Source organism: Anabrus simplex, chromosome 4, assembly GCF_040414725.1.
Source record: "Anabrus simplex isolate iqAnaSimp1 chromosome 4, ASM4041472v1, whole genome shotgun sequence".
Lineage (NCBI taxonomy): Eukaryota > Metazoa > Arthropoda > Insecta > Orthoptera > Tettigoniidae > Anabrus > Anabrus simplex.
The window spans coordinates 422,727,322-422,754,746 of record NC_090268.1 but is presented as its reverse complement, the minus strand read 5'-3'; the positions used below and the strand labels follow the sequence as shown (position 1 = coordinate 422,754,746).

At 41.1% G+C, this 27,425-nt stretch overlaps 1 protein-coding gene across 1 annotated transcript in view; it reads left to right on the top strand.

The window, feature by feature from the left end:
* Nucleotides 1–10,703: 10,703 nt before the first annotated feature.
* Nucleotides 10,704–27,425, top strand: part of LOC137500506 (trichohyalin-like) — a 196,175-nt gene continuing 179,453 nt past the window's right edge. The window contains exons 1-2 of the mRNA XM_068227425.1: nucleotides 10,704–10,772; nucleotides 14,366–14,517. Of these exons, the coding sequence (XP_068083526.1) occupies nucleotides 10,704–10,772; nucleotides 14,366–14,517 (221 nt within the window). The remainder of the gene's footprint in view (nucleotides 10,773–14,365; nucleotides 14,518–27,425) is intronic.

Here is a 27,425-nt window from a genome sequence, read left to right as displayed (position 1 = left end):
TCGAAATAGAGTAGCAAATATGGCGTGAGGTGATCGGCATTCAGAGGAGGGGTGGAAAAGTAAAAAAATAATGTGTGCCTGATGGTTGAAGGAAAAGGGAGTGATTAATTGGGCGTCTGGTGCCGGACACAGTGAAGAAGGTGACTAAGGAAGGAGTGATGGTGGTAGCAGGTGGAAGTTGGTTCTGCGTATTGACATCCATGCGAAATGACTGGTCACATGACGTGGCTGGGGGCGGTGCCGGTTCCGAGTCCATCATCAGACGTCGTGAAGCTTCTTCCTGTTTCGGATCATAACGTGGAGTCAAATTCGTGAATTGAAATTGAAGTCTTGAATTATCCAATGGTGGAGGTGGTGTCGTGGGAATAAACCTGGCTTGATAATTTGGAGCAGAGTAGATGGACATTACTGCCGAGTGGTAGACAACTGCGGCTGCTTGACTGAAGTCGTTGACAGTACTGGCGGTGGCCGGAAATATCACAATATGACGACAAAGTTGGAATTCAAGAGGACAAATTGGGGCAAATATTCGTTTATAGGATGTAACGATCACTCACCTATTTTCGGCTACCGTCATCTTGAACTCCACCTATTTTCTTATACTCGCCGCTACTTCACTCATCTAACCGGCCTTGGACTTTCTCTGCTGCCTCGCCGTGCATCCGTCCTGGTGAACTGCTGACTACACACTGAGTCTCCTCTGGGTTACGTCACCCGCTACGTCAGTGTCCGATATTTCTCGACATTTTGTGTACTTTTTTCCGGAACTTTCTGCAGCGGTATAAAGGCTTCCCCCACATACTCGGTCTTCAGTCCAGCACTGATACCGAGTGTGGTTGGAGGATCGTCTGAGGACTTCCCAGTATTTGCTGGGAAGCTCCACTTCTTTTATTTGCTGTATTGGGTGAGCAACAGAGTATTTATTTTATAATTACCACTATTATTCTTCTCCTATGGATTTTGGAGTTATCTTCATTGCTGTGGCCGGTTTTCTGTTAAGCTTGATATGAGTGATATTGTTCCTTAACAAATGAACATCGAGTAATATGCAATTTCAAGAGTTAGTGAGTGATTGAACTTGTGGCCTGGACGGTACAACTTATCACATAAAACTGTTCCTGCATTTGGCAATGTTTATACTCAGGCGACTCCCATTATTGTGATCCCCGTCCTTGGTCTTTCCCGTGCCTTTCTTTTCCCTTTGTTTACCTTTTTGGAAATCTGTGTCCATATTCTCCGAGGCTTATAGGTTACCATGTTCATTTGATTAGTCACATATTATAACTTGTAAATGATCTAGGGATTCTATTCTAATGTACGTCATTCACGATGAGTGTTTTCTTTTGTGTGTCAGATTACAAAATTTTGAGTTGTAAAATTTAAAATTGATTTCCTTGTAGAAACAATATACTGTTTTGATTAACGTTTTCTCTTCTTCTTATTACATCCACTAACCTCCAATTGGTCCCAGCTCTTTTCTCCTTGAACGTCTTGTCAAAGAATCTTAATCAACCAATACGTTGTTGTTTTAAATCGTCACAAGGAAGGGGCGTTAGAGATTGGAATAACTTACCAAGGGAGATGTTCAGTAAACTTCCAGCTTCTTTGCAATCATTTACGAAAAGGCTAGAGAAACAACAGATAGGGATTCTGCCACCTGGGTGACTGCCCTAAATGCAGATCAGTATTGATTGCTTGATTGATTGATTGATTGATTGATTGATTGATTGATTGATTGATTGATTGATTGATTGATTGATTGATTGATTGATTGCGATTGGTTTAAGAGTGTAGAAAACCGTTGGACGGTGAAGGATGGGGTGAATCATCATCATCATCATCATCATCATCATCATCAAGATATTTTCATTCCCCAGTTTGAAGGGGTGGGGCGGGCCACCTAGAGGGGTAAGCCTTCTCTCTGGTAAACAAAACTATTTTCAGGGCTGCCGACAGCGGGGTTGGAACCCACTATCTCCCATATGCAGCTACGTGACTCAAACCACGCAGTCACTCTCTCGATATAATATTTTAATATTATTAGATAAGCCTATCGTATTAAAGTTCGGTGCTTTTGAAACCAATTGCATTATGCCTTAATAAAGGACATTCTCATTTTAGGATACTTACAAATCCATATCTTTGAAAAGAATTTCGTCATTTTCCTACGCCCGTTCTGTTTGTAACGCTGTGCTGAGGGTTGCGTAGTAACCGAAAATAGGGGTTCAAGCTCCTATTCCATGCGGCTAGTAACAATGCACTCTAAAGGAGAATGTTTAAGTTCAGGTTCCTTCTACAGGAATTAGTTTTTGTGAAAATAATCGAGGACACATCAGCGCAATTTCCATAACTTCGAATTACGGAAAGAAAAATATGTACATTGTACATCTGGGCTAGAAACACCTTTCGAGATATCTAAACAATGGAGTTAAGACGTTCGAATTTTAGAAAATACGAAGCATGTAAAATATAAAATATGCCTTGGGGAAACGACAAGTCCTTCGAGATATCGAAAATTCGAGTTATAGACGTTCGAGTGTTTGACTAGACGTAATCATTTTGCTACTGGAGTGATGTTTAACTTAGTGACCTAGTTTATGGCATCATTAGAATTATTTGTAATATCTGAATACAACCATTTTTAGTTTCGACTGAGGTATCTGTTAGGTTCTTCTGTCTGCCGAAACTAACTTTGAGTAAATACATTTAGAAACTTTCTGAAAGAGAAAACATATGGTAACAATATCACACCTGAAATAATAATAATAACAAAAACGGTAATAATGAAGGAAGCGCTAAAAATACTAAAACATCTAAAAGTATGTTGTTACCACAAAGACGCACACACAAAATGCTGTCATTTGAGTACACTATTTTATTTACAAATTATGTATACATAGACATGATACTCTATAGGCTTTTGGGCTTATGCCGTGTCAAGAAAATAAGGTGAAATTCTTTACGTTTCGCAGAGAACTGTGCCCCTGCGTCATCAGAAGAAATCTAGACTGTCCACGGAAAAGGGCTTCTTAAACAATGACTCTTTAAATTTAGACTTTATAATAGAAGTGGAAATGGTACACTCATTCGCCAGCAGATGGCTCCCAGGACGCGCCACAGCGCTAGCGTTCGAAGTCGCCATCTGGTGGCGAATGAACGTGCCATTTCCACTTCTAATATAACGTCTAAATTTAAAGAGTCCTTGTTTAAGAAGCCTTTCTCGTGGGCAGTCGAGATTTCTTCTGATGATGCAGAGCACAGTTCTCTGCGAAACGTAAAGAATTTCACCTTATTTTTTTGACACGGTATAAGCCCAAAAGCCTAAACAGCATCATGTCTGTACCGGGCGAGTTGGCCGTGCGGTTAGGAGCGCGCAGCTGTGAGCTCGCATCCGGGAGATAGTAGGTTCGAACCCCAGTATCGGCAGCCCTGAAAATGGTTTCCCATTTTCACACCAGGCAAATGCCCGACTCGTTGGCTGAATGGTCAGCGTACTGGGCTTCGGTTCAGAGGGTCCCAGGTTCGATTCCCGGCCGATTCGGGGATTTTAACCTTCATTGGTTAATTCCAATGGCCCGGGGACTGGGTGTTTGTGCTGTCCCCAACATCCCCGCAACTCACACACCACACATAACACTATCCTCCACCACAATAATACGCAGTTTCCTACACATGGCAGACGCCGCCGACCCTCATCGGAGGATCTGCCTTACAAGGGCAGCACTCGGCTATAAATAGCCACAAGAAATTAAATTACACCAGGCAAATGCTGGGGCTGTACCTTATTTAAGGCCACGGCCGCTTCCTTCCCATTCCTTGGCCTTTACTGTCCCATCGTCGCCATAAGACCTATCTCAGTCGGTGCGACGTAAAACAAATAGCAAAAAGTATCATGTCTATAAGTACGGGCCGTGAAAGCATCAATGGCAACATATATTTACATATTCTACACACACGCACGAATAAACTGCCATCTTCAGCACTTGACTACTATGCTCTTGAACAAAACACTGTTACGAAGATTAAGAAAAGTGCTACTGTAGCATATTAATGTACTACCAATCACAAGCTGAATTCACATACTCGATTAACGACTTACACTCACAACTCTTGTTAAACAACTTCCCTCAACCCTCACGAATGTCTCTTTATATACATTGCCTGGTCATGGTTCTAGAAAAATATAACACAACATGTTTTCTCATAATTTCGAGAGTCTCCACTAACTTATTCACAATGAATGGAATTTTCTGAAACTCTCTAGTTCCAAAGATACGTTGTTCTGGACTATCACCGTGTGTTGCAATACATCATATTATATACAGGTAATAATAAATTATATACTATTCATTACGTGTTCTTATATTAAATAAACTCATATTATTATACAGACAGCAGTTGTTTCAGGACATAACCTCACAAATGACACACAAGTAATAAGACCACGATTTATACCAAATAAAGTCCGGGCATAACTACATAAATAATAATACTAATAGATGTAAACAACTTCATAGCAACACCTCACAATTAAATTGAAATAATAAATATGGTAGTTCAACCTATTCAATACAAGTAAATAAGAGATGTAGAGATTACATTCTTATTTAATTAAAAGTGGAAATGGTACCGGTTTCGACCCCAGTCTGGGTCATCATCAGCCGATTATAACTCGAAAAACAATGCATAAGTAAGAAAGAAGTTAACGGTCAAGTCCACACAATATCAGTTGAAGAGGTGATATAAAAATGACGGGGGTAGGCACTGTAGGCACATAATTAAGATAAATTCCAGATTTTACGTTCCTAAGTATTAAAAAGAAATAAACATAACTATTCATTTCTAAATTAAACCTGGCCTCAAAGAAGGTTGTATATCAGTATTTGGACAAGTTGAGGTTTTCATGGAATAAGGTTGTACACTGAGTGGCCGAAAGTCACGGGAAGGGCTATCCCATTAGAAAATGTGCTGTGTATGACCCCTGAGCGTTGCGGTTAGGTGCGGCGTACCTGAGCAGTCTGTCACAGACACAAGTGACATGAAGATGGCACACATCACGAGTCAACCGACTTTGAACGTGAGATGATCATCGGCGCACGGCGCATGGGTCATAGCATTGCGGAGATTACACGCGAATTCGGGTTTCCGAGGTCAACAGCTTCGAGGGTGCATCTTCAATATCGCAGAGAGAATGTCACCACCCGCGCAAACCGCCGCACGGGAAGACCACAGGTGTTTAACGAACGGACATCACGTCGTCTTCGCCGATCCATACTGGGCACTCTAAGGGCTACTGTGAGTCAGATCACCTTCCAGATGAATGTTGGGAGTCAGGAACCCATTTCTACCGGGACTGCCATGGAACAGTGGCGGCGTGTGGTATGGTGTGATGAATTCCAGTGTCAGTTGTATCGAGCTGATGGGCGCGTGAGTGTGTCGCGCATGCCTCATGAAGCTATGGATCTTGCGTGTCAACAAGGTTGTGTCCAGGAGGGAGGTGGCTCTGTTATAGCCTGGGCAGCGTTCTCATGGTTACAGTTAGGCACCATTGTCCGGCTGTAGGGAGCGCTGAGAGGTGCACATACTTTCAGACCATCTGTATCCCTTTCTGGTCCTAGAGTACGCTGATGGAGATGCGATGTTTCAACAGGACAATGCGCCATGTCACCGCTCTGTGGTGGCACGCAGGTGATTGGAGAAGCACTCCAGTGAAATTACGACCATGGATTGGCCAGATTCCCCGATCTAAATCCAATCAAGCATTTTTGTGATGCTGTTGATGCTGGTGTCCACTCCATGAACCCCGCACCAACTAACAAAAACCAATTGTGGGTAGCAGTGCAAGATGCGTGGGTCGAGATCCCTCCAGAACGATTCCGACGCCTTATAGAGTCGATGCCTCGCCGTAGTGCTGCCGCTTTGAGGGCTCACGGAGGAGCAGCTCGCTATTAACATCACATTCAGTGCCTTCCTATGACTTTGGCCAGTCATTGTATATTATCTAAGGAATATCTTGTCACCAGAAGGTTAACCTAAATTCAAACAAGTCAGAGATAAATTTTTGTTTGAAAACTGGTTCCCCTGCAAGAACATTGTAGGCTACATCAACAAACATGGCTAGTGTCGGTGATAGGAGTGTGTCGCCTCGATCGATGTTAACATTTAACACTGAATAAGCACAGGAACAGAAAGGTTAATCAAATGAACTGAAAGAACAACGAACACGAACGATAAAGGGATAGCGGAAGAAGCTGTACATCAATATCAGGGCGTGTAGTGGAAGAAAAACAACGTCCAACGCAGGAAACGGAAGAACGTTATATGTCACATAGCTGCTCGTTTAAGGACTATATTTTGCGTAAAACGTACTTTTCATAACAATATGTTAGATAATACGTTTACTATTTAGCAAACTAGTTTATTATCGAAATATTAATTTCCTTTCAGACCCAGGTGTACAATCCCAAAGGTAGTTTTTTAAAAGGAGTGATATGCCTGTATTTCAAGGCCATTTGAGTTAGAACAGTACGCATGTTCTTTTCTTCATACTGTTTTTTTTACAAAAGCAATGTAGGCTATATTTCGAGTTGTCATGTATTTAAAACACAAAAGTACTACAGAACTTACGATGTGATATACAACGTTCTAACTATTTGGTGATATACCAGGTGCCTCACGAGCGCCGTACTTCCTACTTATAAATATCTCGCATGCACAAATGATGAATGGGATGTCTACCAACTAATTTTCACAGGGAAACTACTGCCAGCGGGCGGGTTACGTCAGAAAATGAAGAGGTAAGAAACGGAGTGTCGCTCGCAGCATGTTACTCAGCGCTACCGGTCTAATGCACCCCTTGCATTAGTAAACATCGTTTTCGACCGCATAGTTCTAGGCTGGTGTATGGTACAGCCACACTATATTTGCTGTCTGAATATCAGCAATGGCTAGTGTGATCAGCAGCGGTGAATACATAGAGATTATTTTAAGCTGGACAACCTGGTCGGAGTGCAACAGAAGCTCGAAATAGATGTACGCCTTCTACACACATATTTCGCCGAACAGAATTAGTTTTTTTTCATACAAGCAACTCTTCGATCGTGTGGAATGGCTACACGTGTATAAATTAATAATTAATAATTAATTAATTTCATTTACTGCATCTTTGGCGTGTCTACAAAGAGTAGCGGCGGTTAGGGGGTGGGTGAGGAGGGACAGTCGCTCCCACCCCCACTTTATAGAGTAAATATTACATTTTATTCCACTTGAGCCAGCTGGAACAGGGAATTATTTTTAAAAAGCTATTTGTACAAGCCTTGTTGTCTTATATCCTAAATCTTTCCTTTATTGTACAGCGCTACGGCAAGTTGTGGAGACTTTGCATGTGCTGTGAGGAAGGGTTGTAGGGGTACATATTTTTTTGCCGAGGTTGTGGCCACTGAGTTATAATTCACCCGCTTGCCGCGCGCATTCGTCAGTATGGCAGTCTCTTTAGTGTCTGTTAGTTTCTTAGTGAGTATTCAAATACTAAATGATTTTTAATTGCATAATCATGCCGTACTTCTATTTAGTGATACCGGGCGAGGTGGCCGTGGGGTTACGGGCGCGCAGCTGTGAGCTTGCACTCGGGAGATAGTGGTTTCGAATCCCACTGTCGACAGCCCTGAAGATGGTATTCCGTGGTTTCCCATTTTCATACCAGGCAAATGCTCAGGCTGTACTTTAATAAAGCTCACGGCCGCTTCTTTCCCATAAGTTCTATCTGTGTCGGTGCGACGTAAAGTCAATTGTAAAAAAATAGATATATTTAATTGTAATTGTAATTTCAACGCGAGAGAATACCAACTTTACTTTCACCGGACTAAATTATTTCGTTTGTATTATGTTATTTTATCCCAACTTGGCAGGTTCGATGATGGCTCAGTCCGGTGGTATTTGAAGGTGTTCAAATACGTCAGCCTCGCGTCGGTAGATTTACTGGCACGTAAAAAAACTCGTGTGGGACTAAGTTCCGACACCTCGGCGTCTCCAAAATCCGTAAAAGTAGTTAGTGGGAAGTAAAGCAAATATCATAAAAAATAAATAGAGAATGTTTTTATATGTAAATGTAATTAATCTGCCCCGTGGATTATTCGCAACAATAGCTTTTTGAGGTTTTGATTCAATGCTGCATAATAACATTTTCACGAGGTCTCACAAACATACTACAGGGCATTTACTTAATAAATGAAATGAAATGGCGTATGGCTTTTAGTACCGGGAAATCCCAGGACGGGTTCGGCTCGCCAGGTACAGGTCTTCTGATTTGACGCCCGTAGGCGATCTGCGCGGTGTGATGAGGATGAAATGATGATGAAGACAACACATACCCCCAGCCCCCGAGCCAGGGAAATTAACCAATGATGGTTAAAATTCTCGACCCTGCCGAGAATCGAACCCGGAACACCTCTGACCAAAGGCCAGCACGGTAACCATTTAGCCATGGAGCCGGACATTTACTTAATAAATAACACAAAGAAATAATTTAGGAACGTTGGTATTAGCTCACGTTGAAATACGATTACAACTGAATCCTTTTTTTTACAACATTGGCTTTACGTCGCACCGACATAGATACGATTTATGGCGACGAAGAGACAGGAGAGGGCTACGCGTGGAAAGGAAGCGACCGTGGCCTTAAAAAAGGTGCAGCTCCAGCACTTGCTTGGTGTGAAAATCGGAAACCACGGAAAACCATCTTCAGGGCTGCTGACAGTGGGATTCGAAACTACGATCTCCCGAGTGCAAGCTCAGAGCTGTGCGACCGTCACCCCACGGCCACCTCGCCCGGCATGATTATGCATTTAAAAATCATTTAGTATTTGAATACTCACTAAGAAACTAACAGACACTAAAGAGACTGCCACCGGGCGAGTTGGCCGTGCGCGTAGAGGCGCGCGGCTGTGACCTTGCATCCGGGAGATAGTAGGTTCGAATCCCACTATCGGCAGCCCTGAAAATGGTTTTCCGTGGTTTCCCATTTTCACACCAGGCAAATGCTGGGGCTGTACCTTAATTAAGGCCACGGCCGCTTCCTTCCAACTCCTAGGCATTTCCTATCCCATCGTCGCCATAAGACCTATCTGTGTCGGCGCGACGTAAAGCCCCTAGCAAAAAAAAAAAAAAAAAGAGACTGCCAGACTGATGAATGCGCGTGGCAAGTGGGTGATTTATAATTCAGTGGCCACGACCTCGGCAAACAATATGTACCCCTACTACCCTTCCTCACAGCACAGGCAAAGTCTCCATTACTTGCCGTAGTGCTATACAAATTGGTTAGCCGCGACGAACAGCATTTGTGCTTATGCCCGTCAATAATTATGTTAATAATTAAAGAAAGTAAACGAAGGAATTAGCAGATAAGATAACAAGTTTTGTACAAACAGCTTTTTTTAAATAATTCCTAGTTCCAGCTGGCTAAAGTGGAATGAAAATGTAATGTTTGCTCCACAAAGTGGTGCGGGGGGGGGCGACTGTCCCTACTCGCCCCACCCCCTAATCGCCGCTACTGTTTGTAGACACGCCAAAGATGCAGAAAAGGAAATCTAATAACTTATTAATTTATACAGGTGTAGACATTCCACACGATTGAAGAGTTGCTTGTATGAAACAAAAATGAATACTGTTCGGTGAAATACGTGTGTAGAAGGCATACGTCTGTTTGGAGCTTCTGTTGCATTCCGACCAGATTGTGCAGATTAAATGTCTGTGTATTCGTCGCTACTGGTCACACTAGCCATTGCTGATATGCAGACAGCAAATATAGCGCGGCTGTACCATACACCAGCCTAGAACTATGCGGTCGGAAACGATGTTTACTAATGCAAGGGGTGCATTAGACCAGTATCGCTGAGTAACATGCTGCGAGCGACACTCCTTTTCTTATCTCTTCATATTCTGGCGTAACCTGCCCGCTGGCAGTAGTTCCCCTGTGAAAATCAGTTGGTAGACATCCCAATCATCATTTTTGCATGCGGGACATTTATAAGTAGAAAGTACGGCGTTCGAGAGCCACCTGGTATAACTTTCTTCCAGTGAGATTTCTGTTTTCTCACAGTAATTATTATTATCAGCGAAAATGCGCAGAATGCGCAAACTACAAAAACTATATTACATTACTCTAGTCCTAGTTTGGTTATTGATATATGCATTGTACTGCAGATACTGGCGTAATATCTTTCACAGTGTTCGTTGCACAATTCACACTCACACAATTTTCATTCCGGTGATGAAATCTCTTATTTCGATAGAACTTACGATGAAAACCATGTGTTTCATTTCGCGTTATTACGTGTCGAAGCTCGTAATTTACTTGTTTCCAATCATCCGTCATTATGGCGCCTGTTGAATAAAAGTCGTTCCAGATATAGCTGCGTTTTTCTATTAAAATTTGGGATGTATTCTCGTATGCCTTAGTGCTTGGCGGTTGTATCTGCATCCTGGTGTCTTCTATGAAGAACGTTTCTTTTAGTAAGACATAGGTCAGTCTTGATGGTGCTGTCTTCCCGATACTCAGGATTCGTTTCGTATATATTCTATGATAAGTTTTATTTACAGAAAGAATTAAACCCAGACCTCCATTATAAAAAGAACTACCTGGTTTTTTTTCATTCCTGCAAAGTCTCCAAATGTGATATACAACTTTCTTTGAGGGCAGGCTTAAAATGTTTGAGTGTGATTTGATAGAACCTGATGATGTTCATTCAAGAACGAAACCTACAGTTTTAGCAGTTGTTAGTTGACTGCCAGTAACTCAAATTTCTGAAATAATCTGACCTGAAATGAACAATCGAATATCAGCATTTTTAGAACTCAAGGTAGGGAGTGGCTGCCTTCCTTGCAGATGCCCATGTTTCACTGGCAAACTCTTCAGAATAAAACCTCCCAGATTTCTTTCAATTTTAAATTTAGAACCGGCCGGGCTGAGTGGCTCAGACGGTTGAGGCGGTGGCCTTCTGACTCCAACTTGGCAGGTTCGATCCTGGCTCCATCCGGTGGTACTGTATTTGAAGGTGCTCAAATACGTCAGCCTTGTGTCAACAAGTTTACTTGCAAGTAAAAGAACTCCCCCGGAACTAAATTCCGGTACCTCGGCTTCTACGAAAACCGTAAAAGTAGTTAATGGGGCGTAAAGCCAATAACATTATTCTTAAATATAGAACCATTATTGCTCGACTTGTCACAAGTTTAAGGTATATGCTCATTTTAATAGGATGTCGAAAATGCAATTCATGGGTGAGAATAAAAAGAAAAAATTCCACTTATTTATCAAATTAAACTGAGATAGCCATTATATAACGTATAAACACTTGCATCAAAAAGTAGAAAGAAGGAAAAGAATGAACGAGTTTCTAAGGCACTATTTGAGATTGAAGTTCGGAGTTCTGTTTTAAAAGGAAGGCGTTCGGGGAATATTTTCCTTCTGAAACTCAGCTTGTAATCAATTTGCATTTCTAACGTTAGGAGAATATGGTAATATTATCATAGAGACAAAAATGATAGCACAGTACCAATGAAGAAATTAAGGACTACAAAAAAAGGTGGCCTAAGAATACGTCTAAGAGATTTCTCAAGGCTCGAAAGAATCATTCAAAATAAGTAAGTACAAACATTGACTTTCAAAGTAGAGGAGCCAGGGATGGAGCTAAGGAGTTCATTGACGGCTTGCTTACTGAAAGATTTAGACTGTTTAGAGGAGGAAATCTGAACCTTCCTTTGCAAAATACATACGGCGAAAAAGTTCCCATTGAGGTGAACAACAAGATGATGTCGTGGAAGTTATACCATATATACCTGATTAGCACAAACTGTTTTATGGGAACATCTTAACTAGTCCACCAGCAAGTGCTCCGAGGGATGATGACTGTGTTACAAAAGACATACTAGAGATTCTTCGTATGAAATAAACAGTATAGCGTAGTAAAAAATAATGTTTTACGTTACGAATATTGTACAAATATTAGATGTGTGTAAAAAGTAATGATAATATTTATTTAAAAAGTAAATTTCTAAATTAGGTTAAATTTTTGGTAAAGTATATTGCAGTTTGGTGACATACAAACAAGTATGTAATTGCACGTTTTTCAATTTGAGTAATAGTTTTGCAGTAAAACAGAGTTTTTTTAGTTTTCAGAAAACTACTGCGAGTGAATCGTTGCCGAGGTGCCGGAATTTAGTCGCGCAGGAGTTATTTAACGTGCCAGTATATCTACCGACACGAGGCTGCCGTATTTGAGCATCTTCAAATACCACCGGACTGAGCCAGGATCGAACTTGCCAAGTTGGGGTCAGAAAGCCAGCGACTCAACCGTCTGAGTCATTCAGCCTGGCCTTTTTAATCTCACCCATTCATTTAGTACCCACAGCATACAATGCTGCTCATCCAGTCAGGCAAAAAAACAAAACGAAGCCAAAGGACTGAAATCACTCAAAATCAAAAGCATTTTTGTCCTAGACTGGTGAGAAGCGAGGACTTCATTAAGACAGTTCCAGAATTTCAAGTATTTAAGACTTTAAACTGAGCTTAAACATACGTTTTTATACATTTCTTAATATTTCTTAATATTTCGAGTATGGTTTGATATAATATGATGTTCTTCCAAAAGCGAAACATGTCACTGTGTTTTTAATTATTTGTTTCTTCTTCATTCGGGAGATAGTAGATTCGAATCCTTCTGTCGGCAGCCCTGAAGATGTTTTCCGTGGTTTCCCATTTTCACACCAGGCAAATGAAACTGGGGAGGGAGTAATCATTTATTGTAATCCAAATGTGTTTGATGCCTGCATTCTTTTCCTTATTACTATGAAACTTATTAAGTATTTCAACTCAATTTCTGAATTTGTAGTTGTTTAATAAAAATGTATTTATTTATTTATTTACTAGCAGAGTTATATAGTCTAGGACAAACCTGTATCTTACCCTCCCTAAGTTGTATTAATGCTACCTTTTGAGTCATCAGTCTTTATAGAGTTATCCTACAACTACAACATACATTTATGAATGAATGAATGAACGAACGAATTAATGGAGAATGAATGATTTCATGATTGAATTGTGTTCGTGTATGAGTGAATGAATAAACAGTATTTTCACCCAGTCACTGATAGCCACAAACTGGGGAGATAGCATTTATTAATGATTGATTGATTGATTGATTGAAATAAATTGAATTGAATTGAATTGAATTGAATTGAATTGAATTGAATTGAATTGAATTGAATTGAATTGAATTTAATGCTGTCAGCCTAACGCTGTGAAACCCGGCAGTTATAGAGAGAACATTCCATTCTCTATGACTGACTGACTGTCTCATGACTGAATGAATGAATGAATGAATGAATGAATGAATGAATGAATGAATGAATGAATGAATGAATGAATGAATGAATGCATGGACCATACAAAAATCCTCTCTCCCAGTTACGGATAAACCAGACAAATGCTGGGACTGTACCTCTATTAGCCAACGGTCGCTTCCTTCCCCCCTCCTAACCCTTTCCTGTTCCATCGTCGCCCTAAGACCTATGTGTTGGTGCAACGTAAAGGAAATTATATCCTTTTAATGTCGAGAATATTTCTTAGCACAAAAAGTAGGGAACCCTTTACCACGAAAACTTAAAATTAAGCAATTTTCTAAATTATGCCCAAAATTGAAGAGATTAAGGGCCCGGAAAGATTTCAAACTGTGAGTCTTGGATAGTTTCATCAAACTAGAAAAAAAAAAAAAAAAAAAAGCAAATTTCGGAAATCACTTCCGACCTAAATACTGTTCCGGAAAAGCAGTCTAAAATGGCTTCTTCCTTTACTCGTTTTTTTTATTGAAATCCTAGCCAAAATAACGTATTTGCGTTATTCTTTCTGTAATGTGTTCCTTGGTTCAATACCCTCCGGGGTTTTCTTTAATTTTTTGAAAAACGTCCATACCGAATGTAGTTATAAGGGCTTAAGTGAAACTCTACATAGACTAACATTAGCTCTTGTAGTGGTAGATAAAAGCAAACTACTAATCTAATCAACCGAATAACGATGATTAAGAAAAGGATTGTAATTTTAGAAATAAATAAATATATTATCATACTCGATTATATTGTATTTACCTAAAATTCATAGCTCAGGAAGTTTTCAACATTGAGTTGTTTGCCTGAAGGGCTAGAACTGTGGATTTTTCAGGTAGTTTGTAAATGTACTCACAAATTTGCTTCAAAAGACAGAAGAACCTAACAATTATAACATTTTGGAAATCGTACTATGGACCTGTATATTTATGGACATTCCAAATGGACTGTATGAAAATTGGGCCTATCACTCTGAAACAAATGATTGCAGGACGAACTGGAAGATGAGCGGAGGAAGCTGAAAAAAGCCAGGGAGTACGCTGAACGTGACATACAGAGGGCTAAGAAGGCGGACTACATGCGAGAGAAGTGCCGACCAGCGAGGGAAGAACGGCTGCGGCAGGAGGAGGAGAGGAAGAGGAGGTAAAGTTAGGTGACTGCTGGTATTAGAACGTACAGGGAGTATAATTTAAGTCTTCGTAGCAGAGTACAGAGGAGTAGGAGCACAGGGAAGCGGAGACATCGAGCGTAGTGCCCGCAATGGGAGCGTCTCAAGGAAGCGCCATAACTACACTTATAGAAACTGAACTCACCAATTATATACATGCCCAGGACAAACACATAAATAAATAAATAAATAAATAAATAAATAAATAAATAAATAAATAAATAAATAAATAAATAAATAAATAATGTGACATGGACAGCGGGCAATAGTATGTATGATCTTCTTCCTTTTCTTTATCGGGTTACCCTCCACGCTCGATTTTTCCCTCGGACTCAGGGAGATATCCCACTTCTACCGCCTCAAGGGCAGTGTCCTAGAGCTTCAAACTTTGGATCGGGGATACAACTGGGGAAGATGACCAGTACCTCGCCCAGGCAGCCTCTCCTGCTATACTGACCAGGGACCTTGCAGGGGGGAATGAGAAGATTGGAAGGGATAGACAAGGAAGAGGGAAGGAAGCTGCCGTGGCCATAAGTTAGGTACCACCCCGGCATTTTCCTGGAGCAGAAGTGGAAAACCACGGAAAACCACTTCTAAGATGGCTGAGGAGGGGAATAGAACTCATCTCTACTCAGTTGACCTCCCGAGGCTGAGTGGGCCCCTTTCCAGCCCTCGTAGCACTTTTCAAATTTCGTGGCAGAGCCGAGAATCGAACCCGGTCCTCCTGAGGAGGCAGCTAATCACACTAACCACGGTTACTAGACTAGACGGTAGGGCTCATCCAACGAGCTAGAATAACATAGAGGGGTTGTATGCCTGACATCAGCGCTCCCTGCGGAAGCATGTTAACGGTTATCAAACAAAGCGAGTTGGCACGAGAACATAATATGTTGAGGTGACAGGGAGATTGTGCATGGCGATTTAATTTCGTGAGTTTTAAGAAATGAAAAGATAGATTCTCGCTTTCAAGAATGCCAGCCGTATGTCCAGCGCACGGTTGTACTAATCGGAGTAATAAAATCAAGGATATGTCTTATTTTAAGTATTACTGAATGATAGCCGAGATTCCGTTTTGTAATTTCTGTTTGCAATTAAACCCATTTAATGTTTACACAGCGAAAGCACTGATAGCCACGGTAATTATTACCGCATTGTGTTTCAGATTTCCTTTAAAGAACAAGGAAACAACGCGACAATGTGTTATGAGGACGAAAAGAGATAAATGGTAATCCACTCAATACTGTCACTTATATTTGGAAGATTAGTACATGTATGAAACAAATGATCTAGGGCGTTACTGGTAAATACCGTTTCAACCCTATTTAATTTTCTTTCGCATTTACAAAGAAAATGGAGCGCCAAGGAACGTAACCACTAAAATTCATCTATTTCGGTCAAACGTACACCAAGCATGGTATATAGAGTATTTTACTGCTGTATGTGAAATTTATGCAGCCTTTATTGTAGTTGTCAGTAGCACTGGTATTTAAAACTTGGCTACACTTCATAATGGACAATTTTCAAGGTTATCTTTCAGCTAGTAATCCCAGTATGATACGGCAATGGGAAGAAAATAATATGTCCCCTACATTATATTAACTAATTACATTTAACAATTATAGTGTTACAGTACTCATTGGGCTGCAGTACTTTAAAAAGTATGATCAGAATGAGGTTGTAACCTGTTGTAGGTCCATATCATTTTTTGGATTTCTGTCATAAATATTTATGTCTGCGGATTTTGTTCTAATTTACGCTTAACCACAACAGCCATGCAGGGTAACGCTCTTATTCCGATTTCGATGCCTATTCGTATGTCACAGTGCGACGATTTCGAACTGCCCTACAATCAGCTCATCGTAATGTTGGCCTCGTGCCGCAACATGATGAAGTGGCGGTATTCGCAGACTGTGATATTTAATGCTTTAAACTTTCGGCTAGCGGTCTTTAATTCTGCCCCTGTGATTCTAAAATGCGTATTTTTTACACTTTTCGCCATTGAAGAGCCACGCCGCCTTGTTTATGTGACCACAGAAAACATGCCGGACGTTCGTTCTATTAGCTTCACCCCAATTTGTCCTCTTGAATTCCAACTTTATCTTCATATTGTGATCTTTCCTACTTTTATAAACGCCACTCAAACTTATTCGTCTACTAATGTCATTCCACGCCATCTCTCCGCTGACAGCTCGGAACATACCACTCAGTCGAGCAGCTCGTCTCCTTTCTCCCAGTTCTTCCCAGCTCAAACTTTGCAACATTTTTGTAACGCTACTCTTTTGTCGGAAATCACCCAGAACAAATCGAGCTGCTTTTCTTTGGATTTTTTTTTCAGTTCTTGAATCAGATACACTGGAACCATACTCGAGTTGGGGTCTTACCAGAGACTTATGTGCCCTCTCCTTTACATCCTTACTACAACCCACAAACACCCTCATAACCATGTGCAGAGATCTGTACCCTTTATTTACAATCCCATTTATGTGATTACCCCAATGAAGATCGTTCCTTATATTAACACCTAGATACTTACAACGATCCCCAAATGGAACTTTCACCCCATCAACGCAGTAATTAAAACTGAGAGGACTTTTCCTATTTGTGAAACTCACAACCTGACTTTTAACCCCGTTTATCAACATACCATTGCCTGCTGTCCATCTCACAACATTTTCGAGGTCATGTTGCAATTGTTCACAATCTTGTAACTTATTTATCACTCTATAGAGAATAACATCATCCGCAAAAAGCCTTACCTCTGATTCCACTCCTTTACTCATATCATTTATATATATAAGAAAACATAAAGGTCCGAAAATACTGCCTTGAGGAATTCCCCTCTTAATTATTACAGGGTCAGATAAAGCTTCACCTATTCTAATTCTCTGAGATCTGTTTTCTAGAAATATAGCAACCCATTCAGTCACTCTTTTGTCTGGTCCAATTGCACTCATTTTCGCCAGTAGTCTCCCATTATCCACCCTGTCAAATGCTTTAGACAGGTCAATCGCGATACAGTCCATTCGACCTCCAGAATCCAAGATATCTGCTATATCTTGCTGGAATCCTACAAGTTGAGCTTCAGTGGAATAACCTTTCCTAAAACCGAACTGCCTTATATCGAACCAGTTATTAATTTCACAAACATGTCTAATATAATCAGAAAGAATGCCTTCCCAAAGCTTACATACAATGCATGTCAAACTTACTGGCCTGTAATTTTCAGCTTTATGTCTATCACCCTATCCTTTATACACAGGGGCTACTATAGCAACTCTCCATTCATCTGGTATAGCTCCTCCGACCAAACTTGTATCTATGTCATAAGTAACCGAGATACGATAAAATGCCTTAGGACTAAAAATATTGGCTACTAAAAGGACCGTCTGATCCCGCAATCCTTTTGTCGATACAACAGACCGTTCAACCACAATACATTTCCAAATGAAGGTCTGCAGTTATAAACGTGGACATATTCAATACTCATCTATATTATATCAAACCGTACGGCTGACTGACAGACATTAAAGACTGACCACTTCCAGATGAGGTGAAGCAATCCTGACTTTACGTCCGATCTTAGAAGATCGAATTAAGAAGGATAACCCCACGAACATGGCGTTCGTAGATCTAGAAAAGGCATTCGATAATGTTGGTTGGACCAAGCCATTTGTGATTCTGAAGGTGATCGCGATCAGATACCGAGAACGAAGAATTATCTACAATCTGTATAGTTATCAGTCTGCAGTAATAAGAATCGAGGGCCTTGAAAAAGAAGCAAAAGTCCAGAAATAAGTGAGGCAAGTTTGCAGTTTGTCCCTCTCTTTTTCAATGTTTATATAGAAGAAGCAGTAAAGGAAATCAAACAGAAATTTGCAAAGGGAATCAAAATTCAAGGAGAGGAAGTCAAATCCCTGAGATTTGCTGATGCTATTGTTATTTTATTTGAGACTGCAGAAAGTTTGGATTCTTGAGTAAGGAGTACAAGATGAAAATAAATAAGTCCTAAACAAAAGTAATGGAGTGCAGTCGAGCGGAAGCAGGTTATATTAGATTAGGATATGAAGTCTCAAAGGAAATAGATGAATAATGTTACTTGGGTAGAAAATAACTAATGATGGCAGAAGTACGGAGGACATAAAATTCAGACTAGCATAAGCAAGGAAATTCTTTCTTAAGGAAATAAATTTTCTCACTTCGAACATTGATATAGGGATCAGAAAGATGTTTCTGAAGACCTTCGTTTGGAGCGTGGCATTGCATTGAAGTGAAACATGGACGATAACTAGTTCAGAAAGAAAGAGAATAGAAGCTTTTGAAATGTGGTATTATAGAAGAATGCTGAAAGTGAGATGGATAGATCGAATTCACGAATGAAGGGATAATTAATCGAAATGGTGAGAGGAGATCGATTTGGCTAAATTTGACAAGAAGAAGAGATAGAATGATAGGTTACATCTTGAGACACCCAGTTAGTTTTTGATGGAAGTTTTGCAGGTATGAACGGTAGGGGTAGAGCAAGGTGTGAATATGACGATCAGATTAGAGCAGATGTAGGATGCAGTAGTTACGTAGAAATGAAAAGGTTAGCACAGGATAGGTTGGCATGGAGAACTGCATCAAACCAGTCTGTGGACTGATGACTCAAACAAGAACACATTATTATTATTATTATTATTATTATTATTATTATTATTATTATTATTATTATTATTATTCCGGGGATTTCATGGAACGTAGAGGTGTAAGAAGGTGCTGGCCTGAATGAGTGGACAGTGAAAAGATCACAGCAAAAGTTAAAGCACTAAATTTTTAAATGTTATTTCTTTCTTTCTTAGTTTAAAATTTGAGAGAAAATCTAATAAGCAACAACAATAATATAAGAAGAGATCGTCAGCTCCCACAATAACAGTGGCTTAAAGTCACAAATCAAGTAGAATAGAGAAGATTATCGACACAATAGTGTATAAGGAATGAGCATTATAGCTCTAAAGGCACACTATTTTACAAAGACATATTTGCTCCACTCACTTACATTCTAGGATCCCCCTGTGGGTGGGGGCGGTAGAATAACACCTACAGTATCCCCTGCCTGCCGTAAGAGGCCGCTAAAAGGGACCCGAGGGGCTCTGAACTTTGGAGCGTGGGTTGGCGACCACGGGGACCTTAGCTGAGTCCTGGCATTGCTTCCACTTACTTGTGCTAGGCGCCTCACTTTCATCTACCCTATCCTACCTCCCTTGGTCAACTCTTGCTCTTTTCCGACCCCGACGGTATTACGTATGGAGCCCTAGGGAGTCTCATTTTCACGCCCTTCGTGGCTCTTGTCTTCCTTTGGCCGATACCTTCATTTTTCGAAGTGTCGGACCCCAACCATTTCTCTCTGATTAGTGTTCTATAGAGGATGGTTGCCTAGTTGCACTTCCTCTTAAAACAATAATCACCAACCACCACCAGCTTACATTCTAGGAGACTGCGCTCCAGAAGTTACTACAATCCAGCCTCTCAGAGGCACCAGCTTCTAACAACATTACACATTATAAACTTCAAAAACGGTGTTTTCTGTCATTTCTGTCCCACAGTCTGTTACACGCCCGTCTGTCTACAAACACTTAAGGTTTAGAAACCTTGAAAGTTCCCTTAAAGGATAATTGTCCGTAATTCCTCCAGAGGGGGCACATACGCCGATAGTAGAGACATCTAAAGATTAAAGGTCCAAATATATTGTGACACACAGTTTAGGATTCACAACACAGATGGCCTTCTAGAAAGCGCGCAGTTCGACGGGACGGAGAAGGTGTACCCTCGGTACAATTATTATTATTATTATTATTATTATTATTATTATTATTATTATTATTATTATTATTATTATTATTATTATTATTTATAACTTCCAACTACTTTATAGGTAGTTATTTCGAGTGTCACAGGCAGGTTTATATACTAGTATTTATGTCAAAATCACTTCATCTTCTCACGTAATTCGGGAATATTTGTAAATGAGTCATCTGTCTTGAAACTGTTTCAACGTGTCCCAAATGTAGATATCTGGGACCATGAGATCCGGGGAGCAGGACCACTACGGGATGGAGTTCAATGACAAAAATTCGGGGAACTCCAAAGTGTAATTAGAGAAAGCTAAATGACTTCGCTTCATCTTGTTGCATGCATTGTCGTTGGAGGTGCATTCTTCCCACGTGACAAAAGCGATGCTAATTCCGCACGAATGAGTGGATAATGAAGTTTTAACGTGGACTTACGTCCCTCGACAATGGGTACATGGAAAGAAGAAAATTAAGACGCTTTTAGTGTTTGGGTAGAGAGCGTATATCGCCGACTGTATTAACTTACAATTTTGTTTAATGTCTCAATTGACAGAAAAAATAGGATGCTACCTGATGTGACGTCACACGCATACTCTTTTTTAAGATGGCTCTGTATTGACTCGAGCGCTCAGTTAGGGCCTGCCTGGCCGAGGCGGTAAAGGCGTGCTCGGTTCGCCCGGAAGGATGTGGCTTTGAATCCCCGTCAGGAAGTCATAAAATTTAAGAAAGGAGATTTTCACTTCTTGAGGTGCATATGGCCCTGAGGTTCACTCAGCCTACACCAGAAATGAGTACCAGGTTAATTCTTGGGGGCAAAGGTGGCCGGGAGTAGAGCTAACCACCTACCCCATCATGTGCCGAGGTTAAAGATGGTGGAAGCCTTTACCTTCCACTCCTCCAAGGGCCTGTACGGAGGTGACTTTGCTTTGCTTTGTTAACTAGCTGTTCCTCGACACTGCACTAAGACATTATGTGAAAATCCCTAAAGTGTAAGATGTAGCCGAAAATTTGCATTTCATATACACCAACCTCTTTGAAAACCACGTTTGTGCCATTGACTTTTGGGGCTAACATTACCAAGCTACTGGCAGAGCTAAATCTGGAACTTGCGACATACATGTGAGAAACAGTCCAAATACAAATGTTCACGCCTGTAACATGTTAAGTTTATGAGATATACTGTAGATATACTCATTTTAAAAACTGTTCCACTCCTTGGCTGAGTGGTCAGCGTTGAGGCCTTCGGTTCACAGGGTTCCGGGTTCGATTTCGGGATGAGTCTGGGAATTAAATCGCGTGTGATTAATTTATCTGGCTCGGGGACAGGTTGTTTGTGTTTCCTCTTCATATTCACTCAACGCACCACTTTACCAACCACAACACGGACACGCAATAGTAGTTATATCCCTACACATAGGGTCGGCGTCAGGAAGGGTATCCAGCCGTAAAAAGGGTAAGATCCACATTTCCGACACAGTTCGCACCCGCGACCCCACAGGTATATGAAAAGTAGTAGGCCCTAGAAGAGGAAGATACGCATTTTAAAAATTCACCCGCTTTTTTATTATTTCATCCCATTAAGTGGATTTTTCAAAAAAGTGCGTACATTTATTTTTAAAAGAGATTCCAGGTACCAATTTTAACGTCTGTAACATCTCCAGTTTCTGAGATATATGTATCCTCATATAAATAATTCAAATCCTTCCTCATTTCTTTTCTTTTCTTTTCTTTTCTTTTCTTTTCTTTTCTTTTCTTTTCTTTTCTTTTCTTTTCTTTTATTTTATTTTATTTTTTAAGGAGATTCCAAATACCAATTTTCATCTCTGTAACAAGTTAGGTTTTTATGATATTGGTAGATAATCTCGCTACTGTAGAATCTTGGAGCTGACGTTGGCATGGTTACGGTAGTTCATTTCTTTATCCGATTCCTAGAACAGGGGTAGTGTGGTGCCAATATCTCCATAACTGCTCTTTTTTTTTACAGACTACCTGGTCAACTGTTTTTGGATTCCATACTGCATCCTCGATGAAATAAGAACCCAATATTCCGTGCCGGGTTCAGTGGCTCAGAGGCTTGAGGCTCTGGCCTTCTGACTCCAACTTGGCAGGTTTGATCCTGGCTCGGTCCAGTTGTATTTGAAGGTGCTCAAATACGCCGGCCTTGTGTCGGTAGATTTACTGGCACGTAAAATAACTCCTGCGGGACTAAATTGCGTCACTTCGGCGTCTCTGAAAACCGTAAAAGTAGTTAGTGGTACGTAAAGCAAATAACATTATTATTATTATTACAATATTCCAGCTTCCGTGGCTCAGGCAGCAGCGCGTCGGCCTCTCGCCGCTGGGTTCCGTGGTTGAAATCCCGGTCACTCCATGTGAGATTTATTACTGAAATATCTGATAGTTTGTAATTTTCTTTGCAGTATGTAATGGTTAAAATCACCAAACCGGCCAGGGATCGAACCTGGTATCCTTTAAACCGAAGGCCAGCACGCTATCTATTTAGCAATGGAGCTGGACTGGGAACAACCGCTTTGTATGAACAAGTTCGCCGTGGTGTAAATCAAGTAGGCAGCCAATACAGTACGTCTGTACTGCGGATTGCATATATCTCGTAAATTCCTCTGTCAGGCAAAAAAGAAGTGTGTCTCTCTCTCTCTCTCTCTCTCTCTCTCTCTCTCTCTCTCTCTCTCTCTCTCTCTCTCTGTGTGTGTGTGTGTGTGTGTGTGTGTGTGTGTGTGTGTGTGTCTGTGTGTGTGTGTGTGTGTGTGTGTGTGTGTGTGTGTGTGTGTGTGTGTGTGTGTGTGTGTGTGTGTGTGTGTGTGTGTGTGTGTGTGTCTCGCGCATGCCATGTGACTCCCTTCACTTAGAAACGGAATACAGTAGTAGCGAAAACAGAATATTTATACTCGCAGTTTCCCGCTGGCTCCGCCCACAATGTACAAAGTATGGCGTTGTTCGTTACTATCCTCATGGATGTATTTGCAAAGTTTCGAGTTAATGAAATAAAGCACATGATCTTCTGTCGTAATAGAATGTAATATTATGTCAACAAAATACTTGAAAATACATCACACAAAGATATTGAATTAAACGTTCCTTGGAACAACACTACGCGGCGAACTGTTATAAAGTCCTTCAAAGATCTTCATCATGGAGACAAATATACTCATAACTTTTCTCAGAATATACCAATTAAAGTTGTTATTACCTCAAAAGAAAGCGCTTGATCCACTGAGTGTTTTTAGACCAAAATGAACTGCGTACCTCAATTAGAACGAAATATATAATTGCTTCATTGAGAAACAATGTTTATGAGATGAGACGTCAGACTGAATGTGCACTCATAACCATGCTCAGAATCAACCAATTTGAATAGTTAAGAGCTGAAATAAAATAGCTTGGTCCACTGACTGTTATTAGGCCAAAACGAACTCCGTACCTCAATTAGAACCAAAGATATGATTGCTTCAAAGAGAAAATAATGGAAAATCAAATAATTTGAGGAAGGCGGAAGTTAAGTGATTTATAGTACCTGATGACAAATCTATGCATGAATACCTTTCAGTTAAAAGAAATGAAGGAAATCGACCGGATAGAATGGCCGGACTGACTTGACTTTAGTTTTCATAATTTATTTTAATATATAGATTTTTGGCCGGCTGGTAAAGGGCACTCACAAATATGCACTTTTACAGAAGAGCTAAAATAATGTTCCTTCTGTGTTTGTTCCACTTCCCCTTCGCTTTATGAAAAGTTTCGTGAACTTGGTTTACATTATAATAGAATAGAAATATTGTTTGACTTTTTAACACTCTCTTCTTAAATTTATTTTGGAATGATACTGTACTTGGTGTCTTTTACCTTAAACTAGCTAGTTCACTCATTATCGCGCGTGGATAATAGACAGTGTTTTACATCCCGGATAAGAGTGCAAAAAAACATCTCAAAAACTCATTAACCTGCGATGCACAGAAATGCCTATGTAATTATTACAGAAAAGACTGAGGTTGTGCAGTGTCTCGTCTACAAGATGATATCCTGTTCAATGATACCTTTGTTCGCTGCCGTTCAAGATGAGGATAAAACTAGGAAAATATCACATGATATATTTTTATCTACATTACCGCTGTCGGCATCTGGATCACCACTGTGCCTAGGACGGAACAAACATCCAGTTCCTGAATTAATAGAATTAACCGTTCACGATCAAAATCCAAAGCCCCGACTGGAAATCGAACCCAGAATCCCGAGGCCGGGAGGCCAAGACGCTGACACTTCAGTCACGGAGCAGGACACGCCAGCGTTATCTGGGTTTTAGTATAACGCGAAGAAGCTAGCAAAATAAATCAGTATTATTTCTAAAAGCGAGAACGTTTTCGATTTAGATAGAAAGTGCCCCACATCTTCGGAATCAGGTGAAAAGCTGCTCACACGAAGACCACGGGTGGAGGCGGAAGGTGGGATCCACTGACTGTCGTAAAAGGCGACTAAAAGGGGCACCAGGGGCGTGAGTTGGCGACCACTGTTCGCTTAACTGAGTCTGGCGTTGTTCCCACTTACTTTTGTCAGGCTCCTCACTTTCATCTATCCTATCTGACCTCCCTTGGTCAACTCCTGTTGTTTTACGACCCCGGCGGTAATAGGTTTGCGAGCATTTCATTTTCAATGATTAAAATTTGTTTTACGTCGCACCGACCCAGATAGGTCTTATGGCGACAATGGTATAGGAAAGGGATAGGAACTGGAAGGAAGCCACCGTGGAATTAAGGTACATTTGCCCGGTGTAAAAATGGGAAACCATGGAAAACCATATTTAGCGCTGCCGACAGTGGGGTTCGAATCCCCTACCTCCCGCATAACAACTTCCTCGGTTCTTTAATTTTCACGCCCTTCCAGGCCCTTTTCTTTTGCCGATATCTTCATTTTTCTAAGTGTTGGATGTCTTACAATTTTCCCTCCGATTAGTGTTAATAGAGGATGGTTGCCCAGTTGTACGTCCTCTTAAAGCAATAGCCACCACCACCACCACCACCACCACCACCACCACCACCACCACCACCACCACCACCACCAGCACCATACGACGAAGCGTTGATGAAGTCGTTCTTTTGCTTCTTATAATTACCACCATCACTGTTCTCAGCAGTCAAATTTCACTTTTTTAAAAAATAATTAACAATTTACGAGTTTGAATTACAACAAAGCTTCTTCTTATTATTATTATTACTAGTTTGTCCCAATTTTTGAGGTATGCAATTGGTATAGAATTGGCTCAGTTAAACGACTGGATGCCCTACCTGACGCCAACACTATGTGAAGAGATGCATATTTTCTTTCTTTCTTAATCCGTTTACCATCAAGCGTTGGCTTTTTCCCTCGGACTCAGCGATGGATCCCACCCCTACCGCCTCAAGAGCAGTGCCCTGGAGCGTGAGACTTTGGGTCGGGGATAACACTGGAGAGGAGGACCAGTACCTCGCCCAGGTGACCTCACCTGCTATGCTGAACAGGGGGCTTGAAGGGAGATGGGAAGATTGGAAGGGATAGGCCAGAAAGAGGGAGGGAGCGGCCGTGGCCCTAAGTTAGGTACCATCCCGGCATTTGCCTGGAGGAGAAGTTGGAAACCACGGAAAATCATTCAAGAATGGCTGAGGTGAGAATAAAACCCCCCTGTACTCAGTTGACCTCCCGAGGCTGACGAGGGAACACATACATGTGTTACACTCGGATTCGGTTGAAATTTGGTAGGAATATTCGTGGCAGGCAGTAGAATGCTGAGGTGAAAACTGCATGTGCCCAGCGCAAGTTTAAACGCCAAAATTGAACAAATAAATAGTCGTAAAATTAGAAGTGCCGCGGGAGTACCGGGGTGTGGCGGAGAGGTAGGGAGGAGCGAATCTGCTGACGTGAAGCAACCAGACTGTAACGAGCTGCTCCAGCAGCTAGGCAGCGTATAGTTAGCGCGTTCCCCTTAACTTCCCGATCAGATGTGCAAAACGTAAATATGAATACAGCACATGAAACAAGTGTACAAAGGACGATGTTTGAACAACGATGCCAATAAGGTTTGAAAAATTACAACGAGTAACAAGAACTCGGGCGTGAATCTTTTAAACCTTATTGGCATTGTTGTTCAAACATCGTCCTTTGTATACTTGTTTCATGTGCTGTTTTCATATTTACGTTTTGCACATCTGATCGGGAAGTTAGGGGGAACGCGCTAACTATACGCTGCCTGGCTGCTGGCGCAGCTCGTTACAGCCTGGTTTGTTCACGTCCGTTGCTTCGCTCCTCCCTACCTCTCCACCACACCCCGGTACTCCCGCGGCACTTCTAATTTTACGACTATTTATTTGTTCAATTTTGGCGTTTAAACTTGCGCTGGGCACATGCAGTTTTCACCTTAGCATTCTACTGCCTCCCACGAATATTCCTACCAAATTTCAACCGAATCCGAGTGTAACACATGTATGTGTTCCCTCGTGAGTGTACTCCATCCCAGCCCTCGTACCACTTTTCAAATTTCTTGGCGGAGCCGGAGATCCAGTCTGGGCCTACGGTCCTGGCAGCTAATGACGCTAACCACTATACCACAGAGGCGGACAGCGTACGATTCACTATTGCATATTTCTCTTGTGGTTAGTAGATGATGTGTAGTAAGATGAACAAAAATACGTAGTCGTCGATCCAGGGGAATTAACCATGTGCAAAATCCCCGCCTGGCCGTTAATCGAACCCGGAACCCTGTGAGAAGATGATCATTCAGTTAAAGAGCCGGACCATAGCGACAAATCATACAATACAAAAACACTATAATTAAAGTGTGCGGTCAAGGAAATATTTCAGAATGTGATCATTAGGGCCCGGAAGTTGAATATCTATAAAATGCCTAAAAAAGATCGATACAAAGACCTGAAATATAAAAAAGGATTTAAAATCGGCAAAAAGGGCATAACAATGCGATCCAAATTCATTCATAATTTTAGTTTGAAATTACATATTTAATGAGGGAATATAATGTTTGAAACTGGAACAAACAGTGCAGTCTTTCAGAC